Source organism: Squalius cephalus (assembly GCF_949319135.1).
Source record: "Squalius cephalus genome assembly, chromosome: 5".
NCBI lineage: Eukaryota > Metazoa > Chordata > Actinopteri > Cypriniformes > Leuciscidae > Squalius > Squalius cephalus.
Window position 1 is genome coordinate 4,709,744 of NC_137126.1, and position 17,259 is coordinate 4,727,002.

General features: G+C 36.4%; 1 protein-coding gene across 1 annotated transcript in view; it reads left to right on the forward strand.

Moving 5' to 3' along the window:
* Nucleotides 1-1,150: 1,150 nt before the first annotated feature.
* dlg4a (discs, large homolog 4a) overlaps nt 1,151-17,259 on the forward strand; it is a 178,594-nt gene continuing 162,485 nt past the window's right edge. The window contains exon 1 of the mRNA XM_079871511.1: nt 1,151-1,258. Within this exon, the coding sequence (XP_079727637.1) occupies nt 1,229-1,258 (30 nt within the window). The 5' untranslated portion in view covers nt 1,151-1,228. The remainder of the gene's footprint in view (nt 1,259-17,259) is intronic.

Sequence of the window (17,259 nt, forward strand, 5' to 3'; positions counted from 1 at the left end):
TTTTATAAAAAAAATAGGCAAATTTGTTGTAAACATGATAATAATGTTTTATTTTAATTCTGCATAACAAATGTCTAATAATGTTAAACATTGTTCAATGATAGTTTTGATTGGCATCACAAATGGAAGTTCCAGTCATTGAATTGTAGGCAATGTTATTTTAGTACCTTTGAGATACTAGTTTGTATGTTAATATTTAAAAAAAAAATTCCCCACAATATTTATTATACATGTATTTTTTTATAGGCTATATTATCGTTTTCATTTTAATTACGTAGCCTATTACAATTTTTTTGGGTCATTTTATATAGGCCTATATATGTAATCATTTTTCATTTCAGTTCTAGTTTTAATTATTTTAGTACACCAAGTTGCATCTGCAGTGTATGCGGATTCCATGCGTGCACAGTATACGTTTACCGTTGCATACTGTTTCGCATACTACCGTTTTAAGAACGCAGTACGCTTGTATTCCATTGGAACGCTCACTGATTTCACTGCGCTTAAAAAGCAATGGCCACGTGACAACAACCCGGCTATTTACACAGCAACAACTCTGCAGCGTTACCACGGCAACGCCATGACAACCAGAGTAGTACCCTCGTTATCTTTTAGCCTGAACTTCCGTTTTCGTGAACTAAATTACATCTGCTGCTTTTCTCGTTTTTAACTCTCTTATTTTCTCTCTACACACACACACATATTCGCCTCCCCTTCCATCTTTTTACGTCCCCTCCCTCCGTGCGCGCGCGCTCCCTCTCTCTCTCTACATCTTCATCTTCTGCCGCTTCAGTCCGACTCCGTTCCCTCTTTCTTTTCTCCCCCTCTTCGTCACCTCACGTATCTGTACTCATCCTCCCCTGCCCACCTCCTTTCATCAGCTCGTATCCTCTCTTCCATCGTCTTTTTTTGTCTCACCCCTCATCGATACGAACGCGCGTCCTTTCCTAGTTTGCTAAATCCTGAAGCCTCTCTCTCTCTCTCTCCCTCTCTCTCTTTCTCTATCTCCGTCCCACCCCCTTCCTCTTTACGTTCCCCCCCCCCCCCCTCCCTCCATACTCTATTTTCCTCAATGCTGAAGTCAGTCAAAAGAGATACGCTGAAGAAAAGCGGGGCGAACGGCGGGCGCTGAGAGAGAGAACGAGAGAAGGAGAGAAGCTGGAGGGAGAGAGGGGAGAGGGGGGAACGGGGGTTTGGATACATCTCCACCTGTCTTCTTCTCTCTGCCATGGACTGCCTCTGCATAGTGACCACAAAGGTAAGCCGATTCATTCCGTCTCAACCAGAACGAGACCAGAAGCTGGGATCTGTGGTGTGCGCGCGCGAAGTTTATAGCGTTATTCGCTGGTTCTCCTATGGGAGTGTTCCGTTCCCAGCGATATTCATGGATTCAGCACTTCTTTGTTCTTTTGTCTAATCTTCCGCTCTCACTTTCTCTCTCATCCGAGCTCGTATTTTGAAATCAAATTCCTGCCTGTTTCTAATAGGAGCATCGTGTATTTGCATTCCCTCTCTTGCCTCACTACGCGTTTTTTTGCGCGCGCATGGACGCGTTCAAAAAAACTGGACGCAACGCAACGGAGACGCGTTTTTTTAAAACTTCTTTTTACCTGACTCAATGAAAAAAAGAAAACAGCAAGACGCCTCTACTAAACTGTCAAAGAGGTCAAGCGTGTGTGTACATGTGTACAACAATTAAACAATAGCGCAGAGGAACGCGAGAACGCGTCTCGTGTGAACGGAGTTTGAAACTGCAGCTCGCGCTCAGTGTGGTGCAGTGTCAGAAATTAACTTTATTTTTTATTTTTCCCCCCTTTAATTTTTATCAGGACATTGATTCTTAGTCTAACCATATACAAACACTTAATTTAGTATCAAACAAATGAAATAAATTCTCAGTCTGAACACTTCTGATGGTTCAAATGAACATCAAATAATAAAGTATCTGCAAAAGTGCTGTGTACTGCCTACTTGCACTGTAGATTTTAATGGCTCGCTGTTTTAAAGAGATAGTTCACCCAAAAATGAAAATTCTGTCATTAATTAGGCCTACTTAACCTCATGTATTTCCAAACCCGTAAGACTTTTGTTAATTTTCTGGACACAAATGAAGATCTTTTTGATGAAATCTGAGAGCTTTCTGTCCCTCCATTGACAGCTACGCAACTACCACTTTGACGCTTCAAAACATTCATAAGGAGATCGTAAAATTAAATTTACATTTTTTTGTAAATTTGGAGTGCTGTCAGTACAGAGAACAACGACAAAAATCGGTGTTGCCTACACCGTGTTATCCTCTTTTTAAAATTTGCACCCTGTTGACTTCAATGGGGCAAGTTTTAAACCTGCTTTTAGCCTCTTAACATCCTTGATGTGTCATTACAAGTGCACAGGTCATGTGAGTGATTCCTTTAGAGTGAACGCGGTGAATCTGACTCTAGTAGATGTGAAAGATATTAATAAAAATTATGATAATTTAGCCAGCGCTCATACCTGTATTTTCTTCCTGTTTTCGGTCGAAGTCCAAAGTAGTCGATTGTCGAGTTCACGCGCATAGGTTTAGTACACGCGCGTGAACTCGACAATCGACTACTTTGTATTCAAAATAAACATTGATGGTTCTCGCACGTCAAGCGAACACGCTCGAGCTTCCATTGACCACAACTGCGTGAATAAAATGTATGTAAATAAAAGCCCAAATTCAATCTGTTCATCATATAAAGCAATTGAGTCTCTTCAGAAAATTTGGACTAAACCGCTCAATTCATATGGATTAGTTTTACGATCTCTTTATGATTTTTTTTTTAGCGTCAAAGTGGTAGTTGCGTAGCTGTCAATGGAGGGACAGAAATCTCTCAGATTTCATCAAAAAGATCTTCATTTGTGTTCTGCAGATGAACGAAAGTCTTACGGGTTTGGAACGACATGACGGCTAGTAATTAGTGACAGACTTTTCATTTTTGGGTGAACTAACCCTTTAAGATTTGGAGTAATTGGGAGTAGTGTCTTACTACAGCACTTACTTCAGAAACATTTGACAGCAACAAGGCACTTCAGTGTCTGCTTTATCACTCACTCAGTAACTTGATGGAATATTATGAAATATTTCAGATGTTTGATAACATATAAAAAGAACAGTTCAGACCCAAGCAAGACACACACACACACACGCACACACACACACACACACACACACACACACACACACACACACATTAAATATCTGGGGCATTTTTGTCAATTTGACTGTCATTTTGGCCTGGAGCCCTGGTTAATTTCTGACCCTGCTGTGGTGCTTCAGACGTGTGATGCTGTCCGTGAGGACGAGGAGGAGGAGGAGGAGGACAAGAAAAGGAAACGAGAGAATAAAGTGAGAGCGATCCGTTAAATTATAGAAAGGGAAGGACATATAAATGTGTGGGAGCCGGAGAACGAGAAGGAAAGCTTTCATTAATAAATGCTCACATGTGATTTGTCATCTAACTGCAGTCAGTGTATGGAGTTGAGACACATCCCACTGCTCCTGACGGCATGTGCCTGTTTGCCCATGTCGTGTTCCTGGCAGAACACTTCCAATGCTTTATGTAACGTTGGCTGGTGCTTTTCTCTCCCGAGCTGGAGTCTGTTCTATCACTTTTCTCTCTCTCTCTCATTGTCTTCAGATGGACTCCCACCTTGCATGCTCCTCCTAAACACTATATGACCTCAGTCCCAACAGACCTACTGTATGAGTGAGTCAGAAAGGTATGGGGAGAGAGAGAGAGTTGAAGAGAGAAATTAGCGCAGTGCCTGCTTTTGTGTGGGTTGAGATGGAAATGGTGCACTGGTCTTTGGATGTGCTGTTATTAAAGACCGTATAGTGATTTCAGTAAGGACTCCAATTCTGTGAGGCTTATGGTATGTTTCGTTTTATGTCAAACTAGTGCCTTATAGGGGATAAATGCTTTTTCTTGTTTAATTTTAGCTTTCTATTTTTCCATTTCTTTCTACATGGTCAACTAAAATAAGGTAAAATGTAGTACTTTATTTTGAAATGTTGGGAAACTTTGTATTATATGGAGAAATAAAGTGTGTGTGTGTGGGGGGGGGGGGGGGGGGGGGGGGGCAATTTAAGGCCCGTTCACACATAGGATGATAATAACTATAATGATAACAATAAATATATAGCTCTAAAAATTGCTCTGAAGTAAAAGAACGGCATCGCTCACACCACAGCTTATTATCATAACGGCACAGAGAAACAATTTCGTTGGAATATTTTTCAGAACCATTTTTCCAGCTTATGAACGATTAAAACATTGAAAGCCAATCAGCTTTAAAGAACTTGAGCATTTAAAGCGGCAGACGACAAAACTTAATAAACAGAACGCCAAACGCTAATATAGTTATAGTTGTCTTTATAGTTATCGTTCTTGGTGTGAACTCCTCAAGAGAAATAGCCAAAAGAGTCATGTGACATCAAGTAAATATATACAGCTGTACACATACAGCTATAAAACAAATGTAGAGCTTAGATAATTTGGTCTGGGAAGAGTTCATAAATCTTCTTTGCAAATCTGAGGACAGTTTGAGACATTGTTGAGATATTTTCTAAAACTCTAAATGAGACTTTACTGATTTCTGGGCCATGATTATAACAAACGACTGCATTCGATTTTTAGGATGTCCTGAAAGTTTACTCCGGATTCACATTAGTCTCAAAATAGATTCTGGACACCAAAATGATGTTCTTGCCTCAACCGTAGCCTTTCACACATCTAGTATTAATATTTAAATGAATGGTTCATATTCATAACCAGCCTACATTTTAATGAGAATTAAGTCTGTATGAAGCACAGAATACAATTAGCTTTGTTTATTATGCTTACAATTAAATCATCTGCACTGTAGCCAAACGGCTAATTTAAAGCACTTAGCACCTAGCAAGTGTACTAACTGCATATGCTGATTATTCCCTCTTGAAGTTCTCTTAATTACTAACATTCTCTTACTTAAATGAACAACTTAACCCAGTGTTTTTTTTTTAAATCACTATTTCTTTGTTTTTTATAATTAAACGGATAGTTTTGAAAATTCTGTCATCATTTACTCACCCTCAAGTTGTTCCAAACCTGTATGAATTTCTTTCTTCTGTTGAACACATAAGAAGATTTTTTTTTAAGAATATGGGTCACTAAACAGATTATGGGCCTCACTGACTTCCGTAGTATGGAAAAAAAATACTATGGATCATCAACTGTTTGGTTACCCATATTCTTAAAAAAAATCTTCTTTTGTGTTCAACAGAAGAAAGAAATTCATACAGGTTTGGAACAACTTGTCTTGAGGATGCATAAATTATGAATTTTGGGTGAACTATCCCTTTAAGGGATGGTCACAGTGCACTTTTAGTTCCATAAAACGTCCATGCATGTCTACAATAAACAATAGAAATATACAGTGGTATAGCTACTGTACTTCAAATCTTAAAAAATAGCCTATACGTTTAAAAAAACTGTTCTTGCTGATAATATAATATTAATGAAATAAAAGGCCACTTACTCAAAGAGAGTAAACTTTCAAGACTGTTTCTTAACACACTTTTAAAAAGTGCATTTTGCAATAATGTCGAATAAAAAGTTTTACTTTAAAGTAATCATTTTTAAATAATTTTATTTCATGCTTTAAATAAGTGTTATTTGATTACATATTTTAAATATGCAACATCATTACAAATGTAAAATGTTTGAAAGGTGCCATTATATATGCCATTTCTACTGAAACTTGTGTCATGTATTTAAATACATGACACAAGTTTCATCAGAGATGAGATGACATACATATAAAGATATAATTAAGTCCTGGTCAAAAAGCACTCTTAAGTGTAACTAATTGCATTTCATATAAATTTGAACTATTATACATTTTCATTTAGTTGTAAATAACATGGAATTAAGTGTCCGAAAACAACACAGTGTTATTTTCGCTGTGCTTTTTTGTTCCTGAATCTTGTCAGCGTCCTCGTGTCACTCAGTGAGTCCCATCCTTATTCAGCAATTTTAGAACTTTTTGTTATTCCCCGTTTTCTGGTAAAGTTTGTTGTACATTATGTTCCTGTTTCATTGAGTTGCATTGTGGGTGAGTTGTGTATTGTGCCAGCGTACATCTGTGTGTATGCTATGTTTCTTCAGCATGTGTGCTGTTTTACAGTTTTTTTGTTTGTGTATAAATGCGTGAGTGTGTGTTGGATCATCTGTGGCCACAGATGCATGTGAATGTCACTCAGTTCCTGTTGGCTTCATTTGATTTAAGCCTGTTCCCTTGGCAACGGAAGCAGGCGCCTGTTCGTCAGTTGACAGAAGCAGACAATATGAAGTGGGTAGGAAAGATGAGCGAAGAGAACGATAGAGAAGGTTTCTGTGTATCTGTAGAGGTGTGTATGCGAAAGCTGATAAGCTGTGTGTGTCAGTGTGCAATCTCTTCCAATGCTTTAGTTTGTTAGTGTGTCTGAAGATGGGCCATTTGTGTGAGTGTGTGTGTGTGTACAGAAGTGGAGGTTTACCCTTTGAAAGCCTCTTCAGTCAGACTGAAACTGGATCTCTCCCTGTGGTGACTGAGATTGAGCCAAATCTGGCTCCACAGAATCTACCTCACATTGACCAATAAATGTCTCTCGCTGTATTTAAATGAACCTTTTTTGTTGCAACACAATATTTACATTTATTCATTTTTACTGTAAATGCAACTTACAGTGCATTCAAGACAGTATATTAATTTCCTAAGCATCAAACTTGTGACCTTGGCTTTGTGAGCGCCGTGCTCTACCAGCGACAGGAACTTGCTGTCTTTGTTGCATGCATCTGTGCTGCAGGATCGTGACTTACACTTTTGGTGAAAAACCGACCAGGCTTCAACCAGCTGCATTGCTGAGGTTTGACTGAATGCTTCACGATTCTTGGTTGCACATGAACATGCAGAATTCCAGAAAATCTCAATTCTTTTAAATGCCTGGGCATAAATGTCTTGATCACGCTGTGAGATGGTTGTAGTTGTGGCTCAAGTTCACGTTGGAGCTCAAAAAACCAAGTGCCAAGGCCAAACCTGTGGTTCACGCATTTTGACGTTTATACATTTGAGGTCACTTGCATTGAGCCCAAGAAAGCAGTCCTGAAGCAGTTCACTCTTTAACCCTGTAATACCCGGTACACATTGTATGATTTTGGGCTGTCCCAGACGAAAGATGACCCATCGTGGCGATTTCTGTGGTCGCGGCTCCTAGAACGGTGGTTCTACGTCGTGCAGTGAGATAGGTTCAGAAGCCCTATTCGCACGGGATAAATATTACCTGGTGACCTCTAGTTATTTGTAATAATTGCGGAGGTTGTCTGTGATCTTAAGGTGATGATACACAGGGCAACTTTTTGAGCAATCTCGCCGAGCGATTGTTGCTTGGGCACTTTCCCATTGAAAATGTGCAATAAATTTCTGTCTGGATAATTTAGATCAGTCGTGGGCCCTGTGTCTCATCTGGTTGCCTGTTGACGGCAACATTGCCCAGGAACATTGCTCAAAAAGTTGCCCTGTGTATCATCACCTTTAATCCCATGCGAATTGGCCATGTCTGTAATTTGTAAAGTAAAAATTCCCCCGCAAATGACCTACCATATTTCACCAAATGCCGAGGTCCTGTGATAATATTAGTCCCATGCGAATCGGCATCTCTGTGATTTGGCGGGGTCATTCATTTGTTTCCTGTGCGCTTTTTTATCCATCTTTCACGAAGAATGGAGTGGGAATGGAGTTGGAGTGTTTTGATAGTATTTGGAGTGCTGGGTCATATCGCTATACACCATACAACTATACAATTTCCAGAAAGAGAAAGATGGAGATGAATGACATGTATAGCAGCATGCGGTAAGGAACATTCTTCTGTTTATGTTATATCATACAGCTAGACCTATAATAACAACAAGACATTTCCAAGCAATAGCCTGTTGACATCATATCCGGGAGATAAGTCAGTAAATAAATAATAAAATAAAAAAAACGGCTTTGCTTATCCCGTGGGAATGCGCCACACGAAATTCAGATGTGGGGGGGGTAATTTCTAAATCACACGAGGTCCCCAGATAATACTAATCCAGTGCGAATAGGGCTAAAGACGGCTGTTGTCACGCTCTTGCGACCAAAGATAGCCTGCGATCATTTTTTGAAAGTGTCAGAAATATATCATGATCATCTCAGTGTGTGTTTGCTGCTACGAGCTAGGCTACAGTACATACTGACTAGCCAATATAAATGCAACATGAAATGGTATATTGATCAACGCGACATGGCACTAAAACTTTACTTACCTCAGGCGGCATTTGCAAAATTGGCATGCCAAGTTGACCTCTTCCCTGTGTCCATATTCTCCTCTTTCATTTGCTCCTCTTTATTAATCTATACTAACTTGCTAGCCTGGAAATCCAGACCTAAATCTGAAAGATTAATGGTCTGGCGTCGACTAATGAAAATCGGCCAGCTCGAGGGGCGGCACCAAGCATGCATTTGAAAATCTCACTGCACGCAATTGGATAACACTACGACCAATCACAACAAGCCCCATACGCTTAGCTACCAGCGGAGCTAACTGGGAGATTAGACTCTTGCCGTATCCGATCGAAAAAACAGCAAAAACGCCCTTCTTGCAAAGGAAGGATTCGAGCGCCGTCTTCTGTTCCTCTTTTAGATAAAAAGCCAAGTCTAACTCGTTCATTGTAGCGGCCAAAGCCGTTTCAAACAACTGGTGTTCATCCATAGCCATCTTGCAATGTTTTCTAATGACTTCGACGTCACGTCGCTGTCGTCTTCTGTTTAGATCGCCTCTGGTCCGCCTATATCAGATAACCCGATGTGATTGGTGCAGCTCGGATACAAGGGCATATTTAATGAGCATCATTACTCGACGCCAGAGTAACTCGCTGAGCAAATTCAACTTGTGCTCTCGCGAGAACTCTGGATTTCCAGGGAACTAACTTGCATCATAGCTCATATGATTCAATAGGTGTCATCATCGTACAGTCTACATGCATGTTGTACGCAAGTTTATTAGATCCATGTCGTACAATGTGATTTGAAATGATCTTATTGGATCTGTTGCAGGCATAACGCCTGACATATGCAATAATAGTCAGAAAAATCTTTGAAATGGAACAGTTTATTGACACTTAAGACAAAGTATGAATAATTTAATTAGCTTTTTTGTTAATTATCATATCAGGCTTTTATGGCTCATATAGTCTTATAATAGTGACAATATGAAGGATATTGAGGAGGGGAAAAAAACCCTCAATTTTATTCAGAGACTCAAATTGAGCAATTTGATGCAGTTGCTGATATTTTTATGGCCCAAAAGTAAGATGAAATTCTGATAGCTTGTAAAATCAATGAGATTACTACTAAAATAAAATGCATAATATCAGTTGTCTTTTCATATCTTCCAATAATATTTCTTAGTGGGATGATATCCGAATGCTTAGTTTTAAGATCAAAGCTCTGTAGTTTTAAAACATATTATTCAGTGCAATACAATGATCACTGAGAGATGAACAAATAAACCTTCCTCAAAAGCCTGATTGATCATATTTGAGACTCACATGATTTTTCTAAACAATTATGTAGGCCTACAGATAATCAAGTAAAGTTGCTAAAGTGCAGTCAGTGTTCATTTTGAAATATTTGATAACAATATAAAAGTTATTCTTACATTTACTTTGTAAAAATCAATAAAGGTTTCAGAGCAAAAAGACACGTGAAGCACGAGCTGCAGGTTTTTGGCCTTTAACTTGCTTAAAAAGGTCTAAACCATTAATTAGACCACAGAAGGAATGTTGTAGATTGTGTTTTTCAGCAAAAATGATGCATGCTTTACAGGGTTACGCTGCATTCACATGGTGCATCGGCGTCAACTCTTCTCATTTACTTTGAATGGGTGACGTCATGCGTTGCTGAAATGAATTGTGGGTTTCGTTGCATCGTGTCACTAGCGTTGAAAATTGTAAAAATTAGATCACCTAAGCAAATACCCTAGCGCAGACGCTAGTCAATTGTGTATTTGCGTTCATGCAACACCGGAAAAGTAACGTGATTGGCTGTTGTCACTGTTGTCAAACTTCAGACCTCCGTCAAGCGTCGACGCCAACGCCCCGTGTGAATGCAACGTTAAGATGAAGAGTATTTGGCATCTCTGCCAAACATGGCAATCTGTTAAAGCAATAAGCCCCTTGAAGCCGTGTTTTACAGTGATTTTAGAACAACTAAGGGACGTTGTTAGCCTAAAACACGGCTTCAAGGGGCTTATTGCTTTTATAAAACGGTTACTCCATAAAAATATTCATTTTACTATTTATTTTATTCATAAAATAAACACCAGCAACAAAAAATATAACGTTATAACACATTTATTTCTCCGCCAAGCAATGTAGTTCCAAAGAGGTTGCCAAGCAACAGTAATACTAATGTAATGCGGTCACAGGTGTGTGTTTGTTGAGTAATTTACAACGGCTCAACCAATCAGAATCAAGGACCGGAACTATCCGTTTTATAATTATATTTTTACTTATCAAAAGAAGATCCACAATGCATACAATATTAGTTCACCCAAAAATGAAACATCCGTCATCAATTACTCGCCCTCATTCTGTTTTAAACGCATGTGACGTTTTTCCATGGAATACAAAAATAAAAGTCATGAAGAATGTTCTGGCCCATGCAACTAAAGCGTACAGTGACACAATTCCTCTGAAGTCTTATGTTAGCTTTGTGTGAGGAACAGACCCAAATACAATGAATTCCCCATAATCTTTCTCTCCGCCACAGCTCTCAAAATCCATTCACACTTCCACATATTCAATCTTGGCATGTTGTGTTTGGACTTGCGTTTGATGTAAAACCTGCCAGACCGACATGTGTCTGAATAGGAATTTGAAGTTTGAATCTGCATTTGAGTTTGAATTTGTGTATTATTTAAGAATTATTTTACTGTTATTTTTTTTTAACAATATAATTTGTTAAAGGGATAGTTCACCCAAAAATGAAAATTCTGTCATCATTTACTCACCCTATGGAAGTCAATGGGGTCCATCAACTGTTTGGTTACAGACATTTTTCAAAATATCTTCTTTTGTGTTCAGCAGAAAAAAGAAATTCTTACAGGTTTGAAACAACTTGAGGGTGAGTAAATGATGACAGAATTTTCATTTTTGGGTGAACTATCCCTTTAAATAACATATTTTTTGTTTATGTTGTGCTGGCCGATATACCAACATTGTCCTTTACTGATTCCACTAAAGAAATGATACAATTCAGTCATTGCAGTTAGTTTAATCCATGAGTGCAAGTGTCTGGTAACAGGGCGATACTGGGATAAAGGGAGTAGCCTTGTATTCAACTGGTCATATGATCTCGTTGTATGCTCCCTATGAGGCGTACTCCCAGGTAAAATAAAACCGCTTTTTAGTGAACTACTGATATGAGTCTTCATCTCAGGGGAATAATAGCTACAGCAAACCGCTTTAACGACACAAAAGTGAGTCAGTAATGACAGAATTTATGTCTGAGTGAACTTTCCTTTAAAACGATTGGTTTGGGATCAGCACATAGTCATTTCAGAGCTGATTAATTAGGCCACATTCTTTAGACAGTTTCAGACAGAACCAGATGCTGATGAAAGGTGTACTTGGATGGCTGACCTTCAAACAAAAGCACCTGTTAAAAAAATAATAATAATAAATTATACTTTACAAGTACAGCAGGTGTATGTTAAAATCCTTGAGCAGAGCCATCATTTACCCCCCACTGAATAAACAAACTTTTACAGCAGAACTTTTTATTCAGATTAGTTTCATTTGATCTCTTCAAATGTCTGACCCTGACTCGTATTTAGAAGAGTGAAAGTGGTTTTCGGAGAGATTTCTGGAGAGTTTAACAGATTTTGTTGTCGGTAATGACGGAGATTGTTAAACAAGTGCTGTTTGTGATGGTGACGGGCAATCTCATTTATCCACAGCTAATTTGACACAAACAGCCAAAATCCCCCCCAGAAAATGTCAGCCATCACAAGGCTTATTTATTTCATGCTAGTAAAACTGTGAGTGAGATTTTTTGAACGGAACGGGCAGTTCAGTTTTGATTTTACATTTGATTTTACCCTGTAAAGAAGAGTTAGGCCGGAAATATATGCAAACTAAACACAAAAGTGAATGCTTGACTAAAGCATTGCAAGCGTGTGGTTCATGTTGAACACTAAAAGACCTTGCTAAAAATCAAGTGCACTTTAGCAGTACTTATTATGTAATTTATATACTTTAAAAAAAGATACCTAAGATGTACTAAAGTGCAAACTGAATGTAAAATGATCGTGATTTTAACGGTGAAAGACTGTAAAAATGCTACAGTTAAAAACTGTTAATTGGTTATCAGAAAGGTATATACGGTAAACAACTGTGATAGATCTAACGGTACATTTAATGTAATTTTACTGTAAAATAACGTTAAATTAACAGGTTTTTGGAAGTGAAAAAGAACAAGTCATTGTATAATTTACAGTGAAAAAACGTAAATGTAAACGTAACGTTCCCACAGTTCCCTGCGTGACACTTCACATTTGATGTATTTGTGTTGAAATAACTATGTTTCTTCATAGTTTTTTCTAATCAGTTATGACATTAGGGTTTTATGTTACATTTAAAGTTGTTAAATTAATGTTTATTGCATTTTTTAAATTTCATGTGTGTTACCATGATGGTGTTTAGTGTTTGTGTGAATGACACTGTGCAGCTTCTATATATTAGTATATTAACATTCTTGTGAAAGAGCTGCTTGTGATGAGTTTTAATTCATCATATGATTTTTCATCACCACTGTGATTGGTGGTTGTCAGTGTATAACTATGGTACAAAACAGATATTAATACTTCAATAGGTCAGTAAATTAACATTATATCAGATAATTAACTACGGTTTATTACTGTAAATTTAAGGAAAGTCTGTAAAATCTAAAATGTTGCTAACGTATTTTTTTACGGTAAATTTCTGGCAACCACAGCTGCCAGTTTTTTACCGTAAATTTAACAGATTTTTTTTGTACAGTCTAACCATAAGCATATCGACTTTTAACTTGTCTGTCATGTGTAGTTGACCTGAAAGAGAACTGACCATACAGGAGGAGGCAGGTTATGTTAATGTTTGAATAGCTATATGGAAGCATTAACAAGTGTTGAGAGCTAGGCAGAAGGCAAGATTTTGAGTGAATAATGACTTGAGGCTTTTACACAAGACTGAAGAAACTGGGTTAATTGCCTAAAACTGGATGAAAGATTCACACTCACAGATCTAACTGCCTGTTTGAGTGATTCATTTGCTAAAAATGAGATAGGCCAGTTTAAGCGTTTATTGAACATTACACTGAGCCATGCAATGTCTTCATTTTTTAAATAAGCTTATTCACAGGATAGCATACATTAATCAGCTGATGCATCAATGAGTGATGTGATAAATAATAAAAAAGGAAGGAAACAGTTGACTTGAGGAACAAAGGTAATATCTTCCTCTTAGGATGTTATCTTTAAATATATTGATCACCAATATGCAAACTAATGACCATTTTCCAAAACACTATCCTCGACTTGGACAAACAGATGGTGTTGCTCCGAATCACATATTCTTGCTCTTTTTAGTACCAGGAAAAGACAGAACCCGCTTATTCAGGAATGAACCCTCTTATTATCAAGCGTTATTTTTTTCATGGCATAGTGTTCTTGAGTTGCTTGAGATGTTTGGGAATTAAAAAGGTACATGATATTAACCCTTTAACTGCCCCACCAAGAAAAAGGCATTTAAAAAAAAAATTGTTTGCATTTCTTATCTACTTATGTCGCTAGTAACCACAATCAATGTCTTTTTTTTAGGGCTGTCAAAAAGATTAATCGCGATTAATTGCATCCAAAATAAAAGTTTGTGTTTACATAATATATGTGTGTGTACTGTGTATAATTATTTTGTATATTTAAATACACACACATGCATGTATATATTTAAGAAATATTTGCATACATATACTGTATATATATTTATATAGTTTATATTATATATAAATATATATATTTTTTATATATAAATAACACATTTTTCTTAAATATATACATGCATGTGTGTGTATTTATATATACAAATTTAATTATACACAGTACACACACATATATTATGTAAACACAAACTTTTATTTTGGATGCGATTAATCGCGATTAATCTTTTGACAGCCCTACTTTTTTTTCAACACATCCCATAATTTTAAAAATATCGACCTCTACCAAATGGTTGAGATGGCACTTAAAGGTAAAAGAAATTGTACACATTTTCATTATGAACTATGAAAATATGAACTATAATACTCATTTATTTAAAAACATAATCAAAATAAAATATTTTTGTATATTGAATCTTTTTTATTTATTGAAGTATGCCATTAAATATTTCAGGTTTTCATTTTAACACAGGAAATTGTATGTTTTCTTGTTTTTTAACAATAAACAAAAATAAATAACACAAATAACTAAAAGTAACAAAACCAAAGACATTACATTCTTTCTGCATTCAAAAAAATAAATAAATAAAAGATAGTAATATAATGGCATTTTAGGCTTTTATGTTTCAAGAAACACGCCGTCAAGTGTGGTAGAGCAACAGGATTTTTTTTTTTTTCTTTGCCCATCATAATTTATGATCTAATCTTGACAAAGCACATATTGTCAGAAAGGTCTGAGTCTCAAGGTTCCATATTTTGTGACAGAAGTGATATTTGGACAGAAATTTATTAATATGTTATGGCAGAATGCATACAATTAAATTCAATGGAATGTATGTCACCCGGTGGCTATTTTTGGTAATACGCCTAAATAAAATCTCATGGGAACTTCAATTTTTGTGATATCAACTTCAAATTTGGAACACAACTTGGTTAGATATATGGCTTTGATTTTATAGTAATTTTATAGTAAAAAATATTTAGTGAAATATATATTTTATATAAAAGAAAAAATATCAAGTACAGTATATTTGATTAACTTCCATTACTTTTTCATACTTTCATTTTTTGAAGTGCTTTCACTTCAGCAATAATCTGCTTAGGTCTATATTCCAAAGCATTCTTGAATTAGAACCAAGTTTTATTAGTGCATTTTAATGTCCATTCTCAAAAATGGGGGTGACAGTTAACCATTATGTGACAAATCAACCATTTGGTTGAACATGTTTTTGAAAAATTATTAAAAACATACTAAAGTTTTTTCATGTTACCAAGTAACATCATTTTGTAAAGTTAGGGCTCTTACTGTGTCATATGTCAAAAAAATATGCTTACCTTGCAAAATTTCACCAAAAACAGTTCACATGGCAGGAGTGATTTTTTTGCTTCTGAAATCCATGTTTGAGGAAGTGTTGTGACAAGTGCTGTTGATTGACACTGTGACATCTAGTGGATTTGTTTTTGGCGTAACATACCTCAACCAGATGGTAGAGATGACTCAATCAGCTTGAGTTAAGTTAGGTACTCCTCTCAATAAAATATAGTGACTCAAAATGTGCTCAACCATTTGGTCGAGCAGTCCTTCAGATCCTTTGTCAGACTGAGAAAAAGCCACATATTCCTTTTTTGTTTAAAGCATCACTGCATTGAAACTTTTCTAAAGAACCATAGTCTGATTCTTAAACGCTAATAATATTCTCCTAAAAAGGTTCTTCCATGACATCAGGCAGTAAAACCATTTTTGAAACTTTTATTTTGTAGATTAGAAAGATAAAGATGTGCCTCAATACAATATTCACATTAACCTGTCTGCAAAGATTCCTCCATCTGGTTGATTCCTGAAGGCAGAGTAGATGTTTAGATGATATCTCATAATCTTTTGCATGCATTTTGGTGGATGACTGAAAGAATAAAAGCGTTCTCTGACAGAGCGGTTGAAAGAAGTCAGTTGTATTTATGTTACATTTACAACTGAACGTTTTTCATCTGACAAATAACCACTCTAGTCATTACAGATTCATTTGGTTCAATCTAAAAGATCAAAACTTGAGTTTGCTCCAACTACACAGACTGTACAAACTATACAAAATACACAGTTGTAGTATAGTAGTATAAATTAATAAGGACAATATAAGGACAGTAACTTATAACTTTGTGGGTCCCTGGAAAACACAATAGTCCTCCCTCATTCTCTTGCACCGCAGAAAATGTGTGGCGGACCTTATAAACATTAAATGAATAATACAGTTTGATTAATAATCATCAGTTTTATTCAATGCTTACCAAATAAACTCAGCTAACTAGTGACACTATGTTCACATGGTATAGGCAGAGGAGAACTGCTATTCATGTTCGATTATACTACTAATTCTAATGAAGTACAATGTTAAAAATGTATTAGTAAATGTAGATATTAACATTAACCTAGATTAATAAATGCAGTAAAAGTATTGTTTATTGTTATTTCATGACACCTAATGCATTAACTATTATTATACTACTACAGGGCTGTTGAAGTTTTGATTCTTATTGGTTGACCAACGTTCTAATGTGTGCAATTATTTTCTAGTAAATGCACAACTAAAGTATACTGAAAAAAATAATTCATTGGATTTACTCAATTGAATAGTGGACATTGGTTGCACACAAATTGTTTGCTTTGGTAGCCACTTACACAATTGTGTTCCATCAACACAGATTATTCACGTTTAAACAACACAGACGAACACAGACTATTCATGTTCAATCAACAAAGTAAATTATACTAAATATAAATTGATAAATCTTTTCAGTGCATGAACCAATCTTAAATGCTACATTTACACACTCTTTCAGCCAAAGCATTTACTATTATTGTTGTTGAATCAGTCCACAACCTAACCAAATGCTCCACTCTTCTCCACAATGGTAACCCTCTGTAATTTAAATGGTTCTAATAATTTGAATGTAATTGAACATTAAACACAATTACACACTATCAAGTCTTCCCCTTTTCTAATTTTCTCAAAAACACATAAAATAACACTTAATTTCAACATTTATTCTCTCTTAATTCAGCCATATGCAAAGCATGCTGGGAACTAACAAGCACCGCCCAGTTTCAGTTAATGCAACACAAATCATTCATGTAATGCAACACAAATGGATTAAGTAAACTTAAATTTTGCCTATATTTAAGCAGATTGAACACAATCAAATTAAGTTTGGACAAAATGT